Consider the following 17496-nt stretch of genomic DNA (forward strand, 5'->3'; position numbering starts at 1 on the left):
TCGCAACCATTTTCTTTTCCATCTAAACACAAGGTTCAATAATGTATATTACAAATTCTTATCTTTTTCTTCTGACTTCACAAAACTCTTTTTTCCCCGTCCGTTTCTGATGTACTACAGTTCATTACGCTGATGACGTCTTTTTTTCTTTTGCATTCACTGTCCGACATCCAACCAAATCACAAACACACGAATCGGGTTATGTTGACAGTTCCTTATCATGACTTCTGTTACTGATGTCATCTTCAAACGGACTCATGTGTGATTGCAGTTCCATCCGGCTACACATAACCCTTTGACCCGAAAATAAAACAAAATATCTTCTAAACGAAAACAACCCAAATGCGTAGTCCAACATCGGCAGATTCGGAATAATCACAAACAAGTAAAATATTATGTTACATGGTGTATCAGCATAAAGCTGCAGTAAATAATCAAAGGAAAAAACACACACAAAACATTGCCATCAAGATACTACGGATATCTGCATTACTGACAGCTACAGCACATCTGCAAAACAGATGCCTGACCAGCAGTGTAACCCAACGCGTTTAGTCAGGCCTTGAGGGAAAAGAAAAGAAAACAAAATAAAACAAAACAATCTATAAAGAGTACGAATATATAACTGATACAGGAAAAACAAAGAAACAAACAGCTCAACACAGCGCAACTCACGGCACAGTCCTTCATAACAAAGTCCCTCAGGCACACAGTTGTGGAACTTCAGTGGGTCGTTGCAGCTGAGACCAATCGGAATGCCTGCAATCAGTTGCATTCCCTTTGTTAAAGACTGGTCAGACATCCCTGCTAGTGATTACTTGCAGTAGCAGCAGCAGCCGGCAGCTATGGTAGCAGCAGCAGCAGCAGAAGTACTCGTAGTATTAGTAGCAGTAGTGGAGTGGAGTGGTAACCTTGTCATAACACGTAACATAGTGGTATCCAGTCCACCTTGGAAGCGGGAGAACCTGAGTGCACAGGTTGGAATCTCACACTCAGCAGAATTTTTCTGCCTCCACTTGAATTAAATGGTGGTCTGGACACTAATCGTTCGGACGAGACGATCAACCCAGGTCCCGTGTGTTGCATGCACTTCGCGCACATTAAAGATCCCTGCGATGCACTCTCCATGGGGACGGCAGCCCGAATTTCAAACAGAAAAATCTGCTGTGACAAAATACAATACAATACAATACAATACAATACAATACAGTTCAATCCAATATAATACAATAGTAGTAGTAATACAAGCAACAGTAGCAACTGTGTTTGATTTGTTTGTTTTCTTTGGTTTGGTTTGTTTCAGGCTTTTTTCCTCCAAGCTGTTTTCTGAAGTACTAATACAAGTGGCAGTGCCATTAGTAGTTTCGCTTATCTGGTCTCAGTCATTTGCGTTTCGTGCATGCATCGGTCACTTAAACAGCAGTCACTCTGTATTTGACATCTATGTTTCCCCTTTAAAGGAGCAAGGGGGTGGCGAGAGGAATGAGAGTGGGGGCGGCGCTGTTGAGAGTTTATATACTGTTGCTGTATGTTTCGGTTGTAAGATACACACGATCATGGGGGAGGGGGCTAGGGGGGCATGCAAGTGTACATGGTGCATGAATACACGCATGCATTTGCCTGTATTTTGTGTCGTGCGTTTTTTGCGTGCAAACTGTCCAATATGAAACGCTGATTACATACCCAGTGTACCTGGAGACTCACTCAACTTAGCTGCAGTGGAAAGTTACAAAGAACACAAACTGTTTGCTTCTTACATGTATGCCCAAACAACTTCAGTACAATGCTACTTTGTGCTTCTCAGCTAGCATGCACCAGGGAACATAACCAGTACAGATAAACCAGTCAGAATTGCCATCATACTTACTGCAGCGCTTGGTTTGCTCTCGTGGCGCACACACAGTGTCCTTCTCACATAATTCCAGCTTGTCTGGGTTGGTTCCACACTCGCTTCCCACAGCCACCTCTGCGAGACAAACCATTATGACTGTCTTTAGCTTTTAACTCTACCAGTTGAGCAGCACAAGAAAAACGCAGACGACAGGCATGACCGTCAAGACTCACGACCAACTTAATGGAATACAGGAATGATGCATCATCATCCTGCACAGGACACGTTGACTGTTGGGATCTTGACCACTGATCTTTGTCCTTCACTTTTGAAATGCGGGATGCAACCCTTGATACTTTTTTCAGTTCCTAAAGGAAGTCAGTGTTTTTAACTTCATTAGAAGTTGACATGAACTTAAACATAAATGGGTCAATTGGTGTTTTTATCTATTTCAGTAATTCTATTTGATCACGATTTTACGTGGACTGAAGCATACGTGAATGAATCGATCTTTTAAATAGCTGTTTTAATGAATCTTTTACCATTATTTTCTGTTCTCTTCTCTTCCACTGGCTGTAGGAATTGACGAGCACTCAGCCTGAAACGGCCCCTTTGGGGTCAGCTAGGCTATCAGCATCACGAGTTGATTTGATCTGATTTGATTTTTTTTAGTTTCAGCAATGTCCATTGGCTGTACCAAGTCTGATGAAAAGTGCAAGAAATCCCAAGCTCTAATATACTTCCATGTTTGTTTGGTTTGTTGTTTTTTTTGTTTTTTTTTATATTTTGTTCTTTTTTTTTCCTTTTCTTTTGTTGTTGTTTTATGCTACATTGCGACCTTGAACTCGCTGACCTCAACTTTCTAGGGAATTTTTGTTCTAAGCACGAACAATCACTTTTCCAAGTTGGGTTCAGGTTAATTGGCACGCATTGCAACCGTTGTTCCTCAAATCTGGAAACAGGCGTCAGCGCGCCTTTTGGTACGGATAAAGGCACTGTCAGGTACATTGGAATTAATATACATCAAAATGCCATTATTCCATTACTTTTTTTTTATAATGATTATCATTATTGTGCTTATTTGTTTGCTTGTCTTCTTTTTTTTCCTGACTTCCAATAACAGGGTGAAATTGAATCTTTGCCTTCCTTCGTGAGACAGACAGAAAGACAGACAGAGACAAAGAGAGAGAGAGAGTGTGTGTGTGTGCATGTTTATGTTCATGTCCCTGTGAGCAGTGAGAGTGATTCGTGCTTTTGCGTGATTACTTCACGTGTTAAATATTATTCATGTAGGATGGATGTGCTGCATCTTGCTTGATATCTTTTTGTACAAAGTGAATTATCTACCTTCACTTGGAGAACCAGTGGCTGTAATTTCGTCAGTTCTAAGTTCGCTAGAAAGGGGGAAGCAAGTGCATCGTGAGTATGCCTCTGTCAATTTGAGAGGGTGAGTGAAATATTTCATACTTTCAAGTAAACAATTCTAGTATTGAGAAATAGAACCCAAAATTGCTATTTGCATTTCCTTATTCGCACTAATCTGTGAGAGTTTATATATAATGAATTTGAACGAATTCGTAATTATTTCGGTTAATCAAGTTTATTCTTGAATGACAATTAACCCTACTATACAGAAGTTTCTAGACTTATTATTCATCTTTAAGAAATTATGCTATTTTGAACTGAAAATCCAAATAACTGATATTAGGTGCTCAGTTTAATTCATGGGATATTTTAGTCTTTTAGCTTGTTCATTCGGAACAAGTTGTAGACTGATGTGTAGTATTTGCTAAAGTGGAGTTTTGAGTGAGTGAGTGAATGAACTTTGATAGACATAGGTGTAGTTTGCTTAATTAAGAGGACTTTGTTTTGTCCACAGTGTATTTTTCTTCTTGTACGAACTGTGCCAGTCCTTTGCCCGTTAACCCCTCACTTCCCCGCCCCCTTCCCCATATTCCATCACGTTCCCCGTCTTGAATAAAGGACTTTCAAAATACTGGAAGTTTGGACTGATGTGGTGGGAGGACTGCATCCAACAGGTCACATTAGCAGTGTCATTTATGAATTGTAATCTCTCTCTCTCTCTCTCTCTCTCTCTCTCTCTCTCTCCAGCAAAACATACAACACGCATCCGACGTGAGCGTGCACACACACACACACACACACACACACACACACACACACACAATCACTCACTCACTGACACACACACGCACACACTGAAACAAACACACACAATGGATCACAAACAAAACTGACCAGACAAAACGACCACTGCAATCAATGGAGATGAAAGGTGAAGAGGGACAAAACAAAGGTAGTCATATTCTCCAAACATGATCCTGTGCTTCCATACTTTTTCAAGATTGGAGAAGATATTACAAACACAACTGATCGGTATAAATATCTTGGAATAATCTTCCATAAAAGTGAAGTATTGAATTTGCCCAGGTTCGTCTTACTAAACAAGCGACAAAAACGGTCCATACTCTAAGGCGCTCAATTCGAGGCAAACACATAAAGGTAAAAACAATGCTGAATTTGCTTGACTCTTTGATAACCCATATCAAGACATATGGTGCAGAGTTGTGGTTTCCCAATGCCGTAAAACAAAGAGACAAAAACGCGCCGTTCTCAGTAGGTGAGCTTTTAGAAAGATGCTTAACAACGACACAAAAAGCTTCACATCAGATTCTGCAAACGACTGCTTGGTGTACACAATAAGGCATCAAACATTACGGTACTGGGTGAATTGGGATGATTTCCTGTCAGCATGAAAATTATCTGTCATATTTCATTTGGGATATATTTTTCGGAGTCACTTGAGAATTCGTATATAAAAATATTGTTAAAATGATATTATTTAAAAGCAAAACACCAAAGATAACATGTGGCTTCACTTTGCTAAACCCGTTCTTGCCTGACTTAGATTTGATACAAATGTCGACATATTAAAGTCTGCACTTTTACAGAAACTTGAGTGTCAGTACATAAGCTTCTGGAGAAAGAAGAAAAAGGAAAATAAACCGAAGTTACCATACAGATCTGAACCATTTCTGATCTAATCAAGAAAAACTGAGCATAGAACCGCCATGTGCAGACTCCGCATAAGCCCACATGATCTCCACAAAGAAAGAGGAAGATACACAGGTACAGAAAAAACATGCAAGAGTATGCGAAACCTGTGGTGTATTAGAAAATGAATATCATTTTCTAGACAAATGTATTTGATGTGAGCATTTACGAAAAATTTTTGTTAGCAGATACAAAGTCTGAATTTACAAATTTTGATGATACCGATACAGTCAGTCAATGGTTTAATTACGACCCTGTACAACTGTACAACCTCAACAAGAAAAATTCATAAGTTAATGTTTGAAAGAACACGCTACTTTTTAATTTGAACACCTTACATTTTGCTTGGTTCTTTTTTCTTTCTTCCTTTTTTTTTTTAATTTTGTTTTTTTTAACCCTTTATTGTTGTCTATAAATCTCTTATTTACGGTATTCATGACATTAATATGATTCTGATTCTGATTCACACGCACGCGGGCCCACCCCCTCCCCCCCCCCTCCCCACAGCCCTCCCCCCCACCCCCACCCCCCCAAGCCGCCCCCCACCTCCCCTCACTCTCCACCCCCTACACGCACACACCAGTCACAGGCCGTCCGAATGCCTGTAGCTCACAAAGGTTGAGCGTCGAAAAGGCGCCTTTGATCCAAATTCTGGGTATGGTGATCGTCACATAGCGCCCGATCAGCGGCTTGGTACAATCGAGTTGTTCGGTACAGCCCTGGCAAATTTGCGGAATGTGGAAAACACACAGCTGATCATCCACCAGGTTGCGGGCCATGGGATCGACCATGGTCCTGGCCACGTCAATACTGATTTGCTGCATTCTGTAACCTGGCAGTGACCAAGAAATAACTTCTGTCAGGTGATCGGCAAAGTGGTCACTGAGCTGGAAGGGGTGGTGGGGTGGGGGGAGAGAGAGAGAGTGTGTGTGTGTGTATATGTCAGTGTGTGTGTGTGTGTGTGTGTGTGTGTATGTCAGTGTGTGTGTGTGCGCGCGCGCGCGCGCGCGTGTGTGTGAGGGTGCATGCACACACAGAGAAAAGACAAAGCAAGACAAACACTTTATCAACGAGGGTAACAGATAAAGAAGATGCATGCTTTGCAAATCCAGCCCTCACAGACACGATGGACTGAAAGAAAAGAGAATTCTAAACATTGGTTTTTTTTCAAAAAGGGGGAGGGGTGCCTGGTGAGCCCCACAGCCTTGCAGACTAACATGAAAGCAAACAAAAACAAAAACATGTGAACACCTGAGAGAGACAAAGAGCGGGAGACAGACAGACAGACAGACAGTTAGACGACGAGATGGGCAAAGAGAAAACAACATTCCCATCACTGAAGGGAAAGAACCTGTATGAATGACGGCATCACAATACAACACCTAACAAATGGACCTTGACAACGTACAGTAACAGTTTGATTCTTGGGTCTTGGTTCGGTGAAAGTATCTTTGTTTGAGGGTGTGGGTATAGGGTGTGGAAGATCCCGTTTGGTGTTGGGGGAGTTGTGAAAGGATGGACTCCAACAGGTCATTATAGGAAGGAAGGAATTTTTGTTTAATGTCCCGTCACACATATCGGTGATTGAAGACATTTTGTAAAAGTATTTATGAATACATCTGAGTATTATCGGTTAGAAGGGGTGGGAGATGTGGATGAATGGAGGGTTTGGGGAAACTGGGCAAATGAGGGTAAAAATGTGGGTGAAATTTGAAAGAAAAACAAAACAAACAAGCAAACAAACAAACAAAAAACCCTCTAAATACAGTTACAGGAAATTACTTGAAGGACTTCTTAAAAGAGAAGTCGTTAAACTGACAAGCGAAACAACTGATAATGAATGCAAAAAGTCAAAAACATCAACGTTCTCAATCACTTGTGAAGACACACTTTCGTGTACAAAAGGCTTCATCAAGCTACAGTGAAAAATTATATGCTCAACTGTCAGGTTATTAAAGCATATACACTTGACATTAGAACAATACTTGGTCCGTAATGAATTTGATAATAGTCTGAGAGCTAAGCTCAGAATTGGTCTGCGAATCGGACCAAAGTCTGAGAGAGTCAACTGACGAGGTTTTAGACTTGAATTCAAGCACCTATAAAAGTCTCTTTCTAGTATATTGCTTATTTCCTTGTATGACAATGGGCAATATACTTTTATACTATCTATATGATTTTTTGCTCCCCTTTTTGCTGCCCTATCTGCTTGGTCGTTATAACGGAATCCAGTGTGGGATGGTATCCAACAAAAATCAACATTTGTACCCTTCACAAATAGGGAGTGCAATAAATACCTAATTTCAAAAAATAAATCTTCTCTTTGATTATTCTCAAAAAGGAGCAAACCTTTTAAGACAGATTGAGAATCAACACAAAATAGGATATTACTTATTATGATTGGTATATCAACAAGATGATTTAAAGCCATAAGGATGGCCACCAATTCAGCTGTAAAAATTGAATGTCCCTTACCTAAATAATATGATTTTTCTGTTTTTAGGTCAGGAATGACAAAAGCAGATCCTGCACTGCTATCATCCAGGACCGAGCCATCAGTGTAAACTTTTAAATGATAATCAAAATTTTCTTCTAATTCAATTCTGACAGATGCTGCTATTATATGTGGAGATTCTCCTTTTGTTGTGTCAGAAGCACATATGTTGACGTTTGCTTTTGTTAACTCCCAGGGAGGGACAGGTGGCACCAGAACACGAGGTGCTATATCATGCAAATCAATGTCTGAAGAATTTAAAATATCTGACACATATGTGCGAATGGTTTGTAGATTTGAATTATTTTGTGCATTTTTTGGAAAATCAATATCAGACCTAATATTTAATTCCTCAAAACATCCACTGCTGTACATCTCACAATATATTTAGCAGAACTTAATTTTCTGATTTCATCTAGTGGTAGAATACCCGCAAGCTTATAGGCTTCTGAGGTCTTAGTATGCACAGGTACCCCTAAAGCCAGTTTCACAGCTTTACTGTCAATTATTCGCAGCTTCTTTAGGAACGTCGGCGGGGCAGAAAAGAAAATTTCTTGACCGTAGGTCAATCTTGATCTTACGAGAGATGTCGCTAAATGTAAAAGAATTTTGGAGTCTTGTCCCCAAGGAGAGTGACTTACAATTTTTAAGAAATTTAAACTTTTAACTGCTTTAGTCACCACTGAATCAATGTGTTTCTTCCAGTTTAGTTTTGAAGTAAATAGGATCCCAAGAAATTTGATTTCCGACTTGAAAAATAGTTCACGTCCTCCTAAAAAAAACGTGGTAGTTTGCTGGGATTATAACCATTATTAAAGAGGATCAAATGTGTTTTTTCTACAGAAAACTCAAAACCATTAGATTGCATATAGCTACTCAGTCTATCGAGTTCACCCTGAAAATGTTTCTGTACATAATTTATGTAATGTAGGCTTGTCCTTTTCCTCAAGGATGTCTGAATCCATATAGCAATATCATCAGCATATTGAGTCAGCTTGGTAGATGATGAAAAACATGTATGTAAATCATAAAGCATAATGTTGAACAACAATGGAGAAATAATGGAACCCTGCGGGATTCCCATGTTTATAGGCCTAGAGGTTGATAAAGTTACTCCCACTTTTGCCACTATATATCTCTCACTTAAAAAGGATTTAACATAGTCATAAACATGACCCGACAGACCAATTTGTTTCAGCTTAAATAACAGTCTGCTATGCCACACTCGGTCATAAGCTTTAGTAAGATCGAAGAAGGACGCAAGGATACTTTTTCGCTTAGAAAACTGTTTTTTAATTTGGGTAGTGAGACGGGTCAGATGATCAATTGTAGATCTTCCCTTCCGGAATCCAGTTTGAGCTGACGGAATTATGTTATTTTTGTCACAGTAATACACCATTCTAATATTTACAATTTTCTCCATGACTTTCCCAACGTGGGAGGTAACCGAAATAGGTCTATAACTCGAAGCTTCTGTTCGAGGTTTACTCTGTTTTAATACAGGAGGTCATTATACTAAACTCTTCCACTCGCATTTCCATCGTGTGTGTCTGTTACTTACCGCAGCAGTCACCCCTGTTGGTGACTCTGACATAGAAGATCTGGTAGAGACCCTTCAGGTCACAGCGCCAGAAACGGTATGGTAGGGTGTCTTTGGTCTCAAATAAGGAGTGGACGCAAAACCTAATGTCTGTGTTAAATGCACCGTCATTGGCGTTGTTCGGCGAAGTCGTAATGAAAGAAATCGTGCTCATCCAGGCTGGCTTGTTTAGGGCCACGTTGGTGAGGTGTGGCTTGCTACCTGAAAATGATTGTGAAGAGGTTCTGCAATATCAATATGGCTTTATAACATCTGGAGAGAGGTCACCTGAAAATGATTGTGAAGTAGTTCTGCAATATCAATATGGCTTTACAATATCTGGAGAGAGGTCACCTGAAAATGATTGTGAAGAGGTTCTGCAATATCAATATGGTTTTACAACATCTGGAGAGAGGTCACCTGCAAATGATTGTGAAGAGGTTCTGCAATATCAATATGGCTTTACAACATCTGGAGAGAGGTCACCTGAAAATGATTGTGAAAGGGCTCTACTATACGACTTAACAAGGTATGGAAACAGGTCATCTCACCTGTAAATGATTGTGAATGGGTTCTGCAATAGAACTTAAAAACATTCGTACACATGAAAATGATTGTGAAAGGGTTTTGCAGTCGGACGACATTTTGAGACTGGTCACCTGAAATTTGTTGTGAAGGAGTACTGCAATGTAGCTTAATAGCGGTGGATGAAAGCAAGATCTCACCTCACTTTTGAGTGAAAGATCGAGCATCTGCATTTTGACACATGCAGTTATAGATGTTTTTGTGATATAGACATCTTCAAGCATCTGTGTGAGGTGCATTGATCAATAAAAAAAAAAAAAAATTGGTAACCCGTAGATTAAAAAAAAATCTGACCATACTGGTATACCACACGTATTTTCATTTTCGTTGGTGTTTCGCTTTTTCTGTTCCCACGAACGAAAAAATGAACATTTATAGTAACTTTAGCAATATTCAAAAACAAAGAGTTCGAAAACAAACAACGTAGTTCATTAACTTTTTAAGTTAATCACATCCAATGTTTGATGTAGAACAATACTACTGTCTTTTTTCCCCAGTGATCACCCATTCACAGTACTGATATTTAATTGTCTATAGCACCAAATGTATTTTGAACAAAGTGAAAACCCGTTGATGAAAGACAGCAGTTCATGCTTAATTTCACCAACCATTTTCTTCTAAGCATAAATTATGAATCGGTATGATTTTTTCTAAAGACAGCGGAACCTGAGAATGACTTCCGCACGTATATAATAATTATAAAACACCGTAACAGGAGTTTCCTTGACTGTGGCCAAATAAAATATAGCACCGGTCCTGACAAAAACATGACTGCCTGTACGAGGAGATTTCTAAAACGTTGACGACAGATCCCAAAAAAAAGTGAGACTCTTCTTTTTATTATCAAAGCATATGTCTTTGCAGCATTCAAAAATGTAACTCCTTGTGTATTTTTTGATAAGTAGCCGACTCCAATAAATCTACTACACGGTTTATGTAAATCACTGGTCCTGACAAACACATGGATGCTTGCACGTGGGGATCTTTATTATATTGAAGACAGATATAAAAAAATAAATTAAAAAGTTACACTTCGCGCTTACCTGAATAATGATGCGTATCATTTAGTGTAATATCGCTCAATGGCGCAAGGACACAGGATCTTCCATCAATCCAGCGAAAGTTCAAACGTTGCTGTGCACCCTCAACAACAGAACGGCGAGCAAATCACCACCACCTGTGTCATTCGACGGAATTCAGATCGAGAAAACCGAATGCCTACGAAACCTAGGAATACAGTTCGACAGGATGCTGACCTCCTGAAAACATACGGAAAATACTGTTCTCAAATGCAAAAGGGTCTTTCAGTCTTAAAAGCAATGGCAACCAAAGGTATCGAACAACGCCACCTCTTCCCGCTATATCAATCACTCGTTCTCAGTGTGATCGACTACGGACTTGGGCTAACAACACCGTCTCAAAGCAGCCTCCTAAAATTTGAAAGAGTTCAAATTGAAGCTATGAGGCTGATCCTTGGATAAACAAAAGACACGCCTACGGAAACCGTGCGATACCTGCTTGACCTTCCTTCAGTGCAGGCCAGAAAAAAGTTAGAACAGGTTAAGACCTACTTCAGAGCATTCGAAAAGCATCAAAACCCACTGCATGATACAGTCAAGGAACCAAAGGGCGGCCGTCTAGGACGAGGAAGATCATGGATGGGGCAAACAGAAGACACAATCCAGCTTGTATGCCGACTACAAGTCCTGAAAGAAACAAAAGAATGGGAGGAAAACCCCTCAATCATCTATTCAACACAGCCATTTCACCCACTTTAGGAAGACATTGTCGAGAATGGCCATGGGGCAAAACTGATGCAGAAGTGAAGATACTCATAGACGAAAACAGTAAAGAAGAGGACATCATCATATACACAGATGGCTCAGTCACCAAAGACCAATCCGGTTGGGGATTCACTGCGAAACAAAATGGAAAACAATATGGGAAGAGAATGCTGCCTACAAAGTCACAACCTCCAGCCTAACGATGGAAGTTGAAGCTGTGACACATGCTCTCCAGCGGCTATCATCTATCCACATGCCTGGAAATGAATGCCATGATTCTAACAGACTCAATGAACCTCATACAGAAAACTGAAAGTGGAATGGGAGGACCAGAGTGGCATGAGGCAATGCGCAACTTTCAGATTCAAAAACGTATATGGTCATACTGTCCGGGGCATGCAGGTGCTAAGGGAAACGAGCGAGCTGACAGACTTGCTGGTAACGCAACAACAACGAGCGGCCTGCATCTAAGAAAATCGGAAATCCTCAGAAAAGTCAAATAATACCAAAAAGAATAGGTACAAGGCCATCATACCATCGATCGCCTCAAAGAAATAAAGGTAGAGAGAGGGGGCGGCCGTAAGTCTAGCACGAAAGGTAGAGCACGATGCTTTGCAAATCAAACGAATATCGGCATCATTTCCCAAGCAAATTTCTTCAAAACGGAACAGTCTCTATGGGCTTTTCCAAATACAATAGACTGAGCAACACGCTAGACTCCACGTTCCTGGCATCAGAGATATTTTCCCACCCCTATTGCGGCCAATCAGTGGCAGCATCTGTGCGTGTATTTGTGTGTGTGTGTGTGTTTGTGTGCGTGCGCGAATATGTAAGTGAACACATTTGTCAGGAAAGCTCTGTGCATGTGTGTGCGCGCGCGCGCGTGTGTGGGTGTGTAGAGGATGAGGTATGTGTGTGTATGCATGTCTGTGCTGTGGGAACAACGGAATACTGGAATGTGCGGGTGTGCAAATATATATTTGTATATATGTGACGCAGCACGCGGAAACCCCGACTGAAGTCGCAATTTATCATTTTTTACTTTTGTATATTTTCTAAAAGTTTAATAATCAAATATTAAGATAGAAAAAATACAATGGATCTATCTGTTATAGTTTTTTCTATGATTTTTGCTAATTTCGTGTGCCCGAGGAGAAGAAATGGAGAAATCGGCTCTTGAAAAAAAAAACCCCACATATTCGTGTGCCTGTGACTTAGAAACAAGAATGGTCCTGAATGTTTATGTGGTGTCAAAAGAATCAGAACTGAAGAAACTTTTAATTTTCACATGAAAAAAGCACAGGAAAATTGGTATTTTCTCTCTCTGTGCAACTCAAACAAAGACAAGTATTGCAAGTGGAGGAATGACGTCTTGCCATACCAATTATTCAGCCACAATAAGATCATGGAAAAACCCACATATTTGTCTGCCTGTAGCTTCAAAACAAGAATTTTCATGAACATATATGTGGTGTGAGACGATTCAGAATTGAGTAAATTTTAGATTTCGATATGTCAAAGGCACAGGAAAATTCGCATTTTATCTCTGTACTCAAATAAAAACAAGAATGGCAAGTAGAGGGGTGATGTCATGCAATACAGATAGTACAGCCATAAGAGAGCCGACGGCGACAGTGAATGTTCAAATATTTCACGCCCATAAGTTGATGCATGAATATTTGGAGCTTCGGCTTAGATCCTGATCAAACTAACGTTTATTAACTGCAGTCATGGTATTGCCACATAATCAGCTGACGTGAAATCAGCCTGGAACATAGACTCAATGATTAGTCTCTATGGCCCGGATCCAAGTCAAAATCCACTGAATGTTACAACTGAAGTGACGATCATGTTGTTTGTATGTAGCATTACCAACAGCTCCAGCGTCTTGACAAGGATGGAGATCCTGTGTGAAAGTGGTTGAGGGAGTGAGTGTGTGCGTGCGCGCGCGCGCTCATGTACATATGTGTGCTCGTTTGTGTATTTCGTGCATGCTCGCATGTTTACGTGTGTGTATGTGTGTGTGTGTGTGCCCTCGTGTATGTGTGTGTGCCCACGTGTACGTGTGCAGTTTATGAATGTTTATGTGTATAATATGTTTGTGTATGTGAGTGAGGTAAAGTGAGTGTGTGTGTTCTCGCGCGCACGTGTTTTCCCTGAATGTGCAAAAAACATGGTGACTGTGTGTGTATGAACACATGTGCGTGTGCGCACACACGCATACACACACACATACAAACACATAAACACACACATAGGGCCGTAGGCAAATCCGCACGGTCCCAAACACAAGAAAATATTGTATTGTTCGGAGTGGAAATGCGCGTTTGATCCGCCAATTACAAATTGTTGAAAGAAATGGGCTTGCCCAAGTGACTGCCGAAAATATTTCACCAGAATTTGCTTTTGGGCATTTTTGCTATACGTTTAGTAAAACCAGAAAGTCGCGACAAACATAGAGTAAGTTTGAAACTTTGACAGATCTGAATAATGATTTTAAAACAATGAAATAAAGATGGATGTGGGGTGTTGAAGATAGGATCGATTCGTTTGCAGCACACAACATGGTTTCGAAAAATACTAGTATCAGATGGTGATGAAGTATGTATCAGATTCATATCAGTACTGTTAACTGCCCCCCTTCAATCCATTTGTCACTTTTGTTTTTGTTGTTGTTCAGCAGGAATCGCGCATAAACCATGGCTTTGCTTGTTGGCAGAAGAAAAGAAGAGAATGGACTATGTAAGCAAACTACTAATGCTTTCCTGATGATGATGGATAACCAGTCTAAGTCCCTGAGTACATCGTTGAGCAGTTTGTTGACTTTTTTGATTGTCTGAGCAATCTGCGTGTCGTCAGCAAGCCTCTCGTCGCTAAAGAAAAGAAAACATTGGAAAATACTACATCCACATCAGCAGCTCTTGAACGGCACACACACAGAGCAGGTTATCCGAGAGAGTGCTCACATCTGGAGGTTGCAAAAGGAGAGGGAAGGACCTTTGTGGACCATTCTACAAAAGCTCAAGAAAATTTATGTGAACTAATTCGCTGCTCCTGCACAGTGGTGTGCAGAGAAAGGTGCAAATGCTGCTGGACCAACTTAAAGTGCACATGCGTGTGTACATATGGCAGGGGTCGTCACAAAGACTAAACATTGCCCAGTTGTACAGACACAGCCCAACCAGTCGAGAAGGGTTTTCAGTAACTTCATGATACCAGCCTGATGGTTTAGTTTTTCAGTCAAACTAAAACTTGTTTATTTGGCTTTATAGAGTGCACATTATGTACTTTGTGACTCTTGTAACCACACATCCGATGACATGCATGTGGGATTCTCATCTCAAGAAACCGTCCCCCACCACTACTCCCAAACTCTCCTCATCCCTCCTTTTCCATTGTCCTTTGATGTCTGGTGAGAGTGATGACTGAGACAACCCCACCTTAACACTTGTTCAGAGCCACAAGTCTTTGCTACACATCTTTACAATATTTTGTGATATGGCCCTGTGTCCTAAAGGTAGATGCAAACATGCAACAACCAGTCTGGTGCTGTGATTGGAATGGAATGGTCACTTTTGTAACTTGTGTTATGAGATTGTGCCAGCCAGTCATATATCTGATCATGTAAGTATGTTACTGGATCCGTCGTTTACAGTCAAAATCAGTTACTAGAGCAAAATCAGGAAGAACAGGACATTGGCTGGTGGGTAAAGGCAGATTTACAAGCTTTAAAACTTCTGAGGACCGTGTTAAACATTCATTTTTTGTGCTTTTAATACCATAGCAAATATGATTTGAAACAAGACCGGTCTTACTTTATTTCCCACATTATAACATAAACATTGTTTCGGTAGCTACAATAGCGTGGTTATACGCAGATACCACGACCTAATAAAATATATGCTGTTGTTCAGGCATTAGAGATAATCTTCCAGGCCTAATTATGGATTTGCTGGTCAAGGCCTTCACATATTGCTGTGACCTTATTACAGATTTAATTAATCTCCTGACGTGCAGCTGACAGACTTTAAACAAAACAAATTCAATTAGATTCCATGTAATCAGAGTGTTTATGAATTTAGCTAATACAGATCTAGTGCAGCACAGTATTTGTGTGAATAGTCACAGGTAGTGCGATAAACAAACACACTGTTCGGAACAGTAGTCACCATAATGTAGTCAGTGCGTGTAGTGACCTAATTTCAAGAATAAATCTAGCCATTTGAAGAAAGTGCTGGTAGATTTATGTGCCTCAAAATGTTCAGACAGCATCACAGTACATGTGTGAACACATATTTCCATTCAGTTGTCTCTGGCTACAAATTTTATATTTGTCTTCAAAACAAGTTAAAGTTAAGTTAAAGGGTTTGCTGGTCACAGTTATCTGGTTTTACTGTGACCAAATTACATGTTTAGTGCTTAATCTATCAAGCAAAGTGTCTGAAACGAATAATATACATAATATACACTGATTGTTTGAAAATCAAAAGTGATGCTCAAAGGAAAGACAACATTTAGATCTGCAGTTACAATGATGCGGCCAGTGCGTAAAGGGTAATCAACATTCATGGCTATTTGTAGCCAAACGAGGAAAGTGTCAGGATGTCTATTGCCTGTATTATGTTTAGATAGAGTCACAGTTCGTGTGTGCATCAGGTCACGCTTTCACTTCACAGCCTAACTGTTGGGATTCGTTGAAAATTGCTGCGAGTCGCTTAGCAGATAATGTTTTCGAAGACGCCATATTTGTTCACTTTACGTTGCGTCGATTTTATGAACACATTGGCCCTTCGATGAATTTCCGTGAGTCATAAACACCACAGAATGAAACAACATCAATAAAACATTACACAGAAAGCCTGAACTTTCAATAAAGATTACTTTCTTTTCGAACTTTGAGTCGGAAACTGGACTAAATTCGAAGTATCGTTGGGACCCTGCTGAAGTTGCAGCTTACGGAGGGTAGCCAGTAAAACTGTCGAAAACCGACTACATTCATACGCTTGATTCAGAAGGTACAGGGGAGACTTTTCTTTCTTTCTTTCATTTGCGTTCGACAGCTACGCAGTCAGGGTTGAAGTCCGAGGGATACCACAAACTCGGACGTCCGGCGAAGATCGGCTGCCGTCCCCCAGAGCTTGGTGTTGAGGTCAGCACCCCCAGGCCAGGACTGCTGCCGCATCTTCTCCTACAGGGGGCAGTCTTGGAGAATGTGGGATGGGGTCTGGTCAGCCTGGCCGCAATCACATAGGGATGTGGCTGCCACTCCAATCCTCTTCAGGTGTGCTCGGAGGCCGCAGTGTCCTGTGCGAAGGCGGTAGATGGTAGTCTGGTGTCTCCTCTCCAGTGTCCTGATGGGATCCTGGTAGCCTCCGTTCAGGGTGATCCAGCCTCTTCGGAATCTGCTGCAGAGGAGAGTTTTTGCTTCCTCATACGTGGCAGGAACGGTTGGCTGTATGAGCTGGCTTCCTTCCTTAGTAAGGTGGTCTGCACGCTCGTTACCTGGGAGGCCTACATGGGCAGGCACCCACTGGAGGGTCGTTGGGGCTGTTTGGGTAAGGGTTGCGAGGGAGGCCTTAAGGGACTGGATCAGTGGACCAGGATCAGGGGAGTCAAGGGCCTGGAGTGTGGACATGGAGTCAGTGAAGATGGAGATGCTGCCAAGGGGCTTTCCACATGAGGAGAGGAATTCTGCTGCCGTTTTAATGGCCAGGACTTCAGCTCCGAAATTGGAACAGAGCTTTCCCCCAAAGAGTGTGATGCTGCTGTGCTCTCTATCGGGAAACCTGACGTAGACACCACTGCCGGTTCTTGGTGGGCTGCTCCAGTCTGTGGTGTAGGTGGTGTGAGGGCAGTCTTCTGAGCTTCTCTCCCTGCATCAAGACTTTCAGGTTGCGTCTTCTCTCCATGGGCTGGACGTTAGCAGTTTTCTCCATGTTATGGATTGGCGTGGACATCATGGCTCCAAGTATGAGGCGTAGTCCCATATTTTGGACTTTGTTGAGCCGGCTCTTGTTGGTCTTGGAGGCTGTGCCCCACGAGGTTCAGGCGTACTCCATGGTGGGTCTGACCGCTCTCATGTAGACCCTGGCGAGAAGCCTGCTGTCTGCTCCCCATGTCGTCCCGGCAGGGCTAGCTTGAGGATGCT

At 41.3% G+C, this 17496-nt stretch overlaps 1 protein-coding gene across 1 annotated transcript; it reads right to left on the bottom strand.

Annotated features, from left to right (window-relative positions):
• Positions 1-915: 915 nt before the first annotated feature.
• On the bottom strand, positions 916-9737 carry LOC143276402 (fucolectin-like). Its single transcript, XM_076580888.1, has 4 exons — positions 9710-9737; positions 8962-9201; positions 5520-5738; positions 916-965 (listed from the first exon to the last, which is right to left on the bottom strand). The coding sequence occupies exons 1-4, from the start codon at positions 9735-9737 to the stop codon at positions 916-918; spliced, it is 537 nt and encodes a 178-aa protein (XP_076437003.1).
• Positions 9738-17496: the final 7759 nt, after the last annotated feature.

Source organism: Babylonia areolata, chromosome 32, assembly GCF_041734735.1.
Source record: "Babylonia areolata isolate BAREFJ2019XMU chromosome 32, ASM4173473v1, whole genome shotgun sequence".
NCBI lineage: Eukaryota > Metazoa > Mollusca > Gastropoda > Neogastropoda > Buccinidae > Babylonia > Babylonia areolata.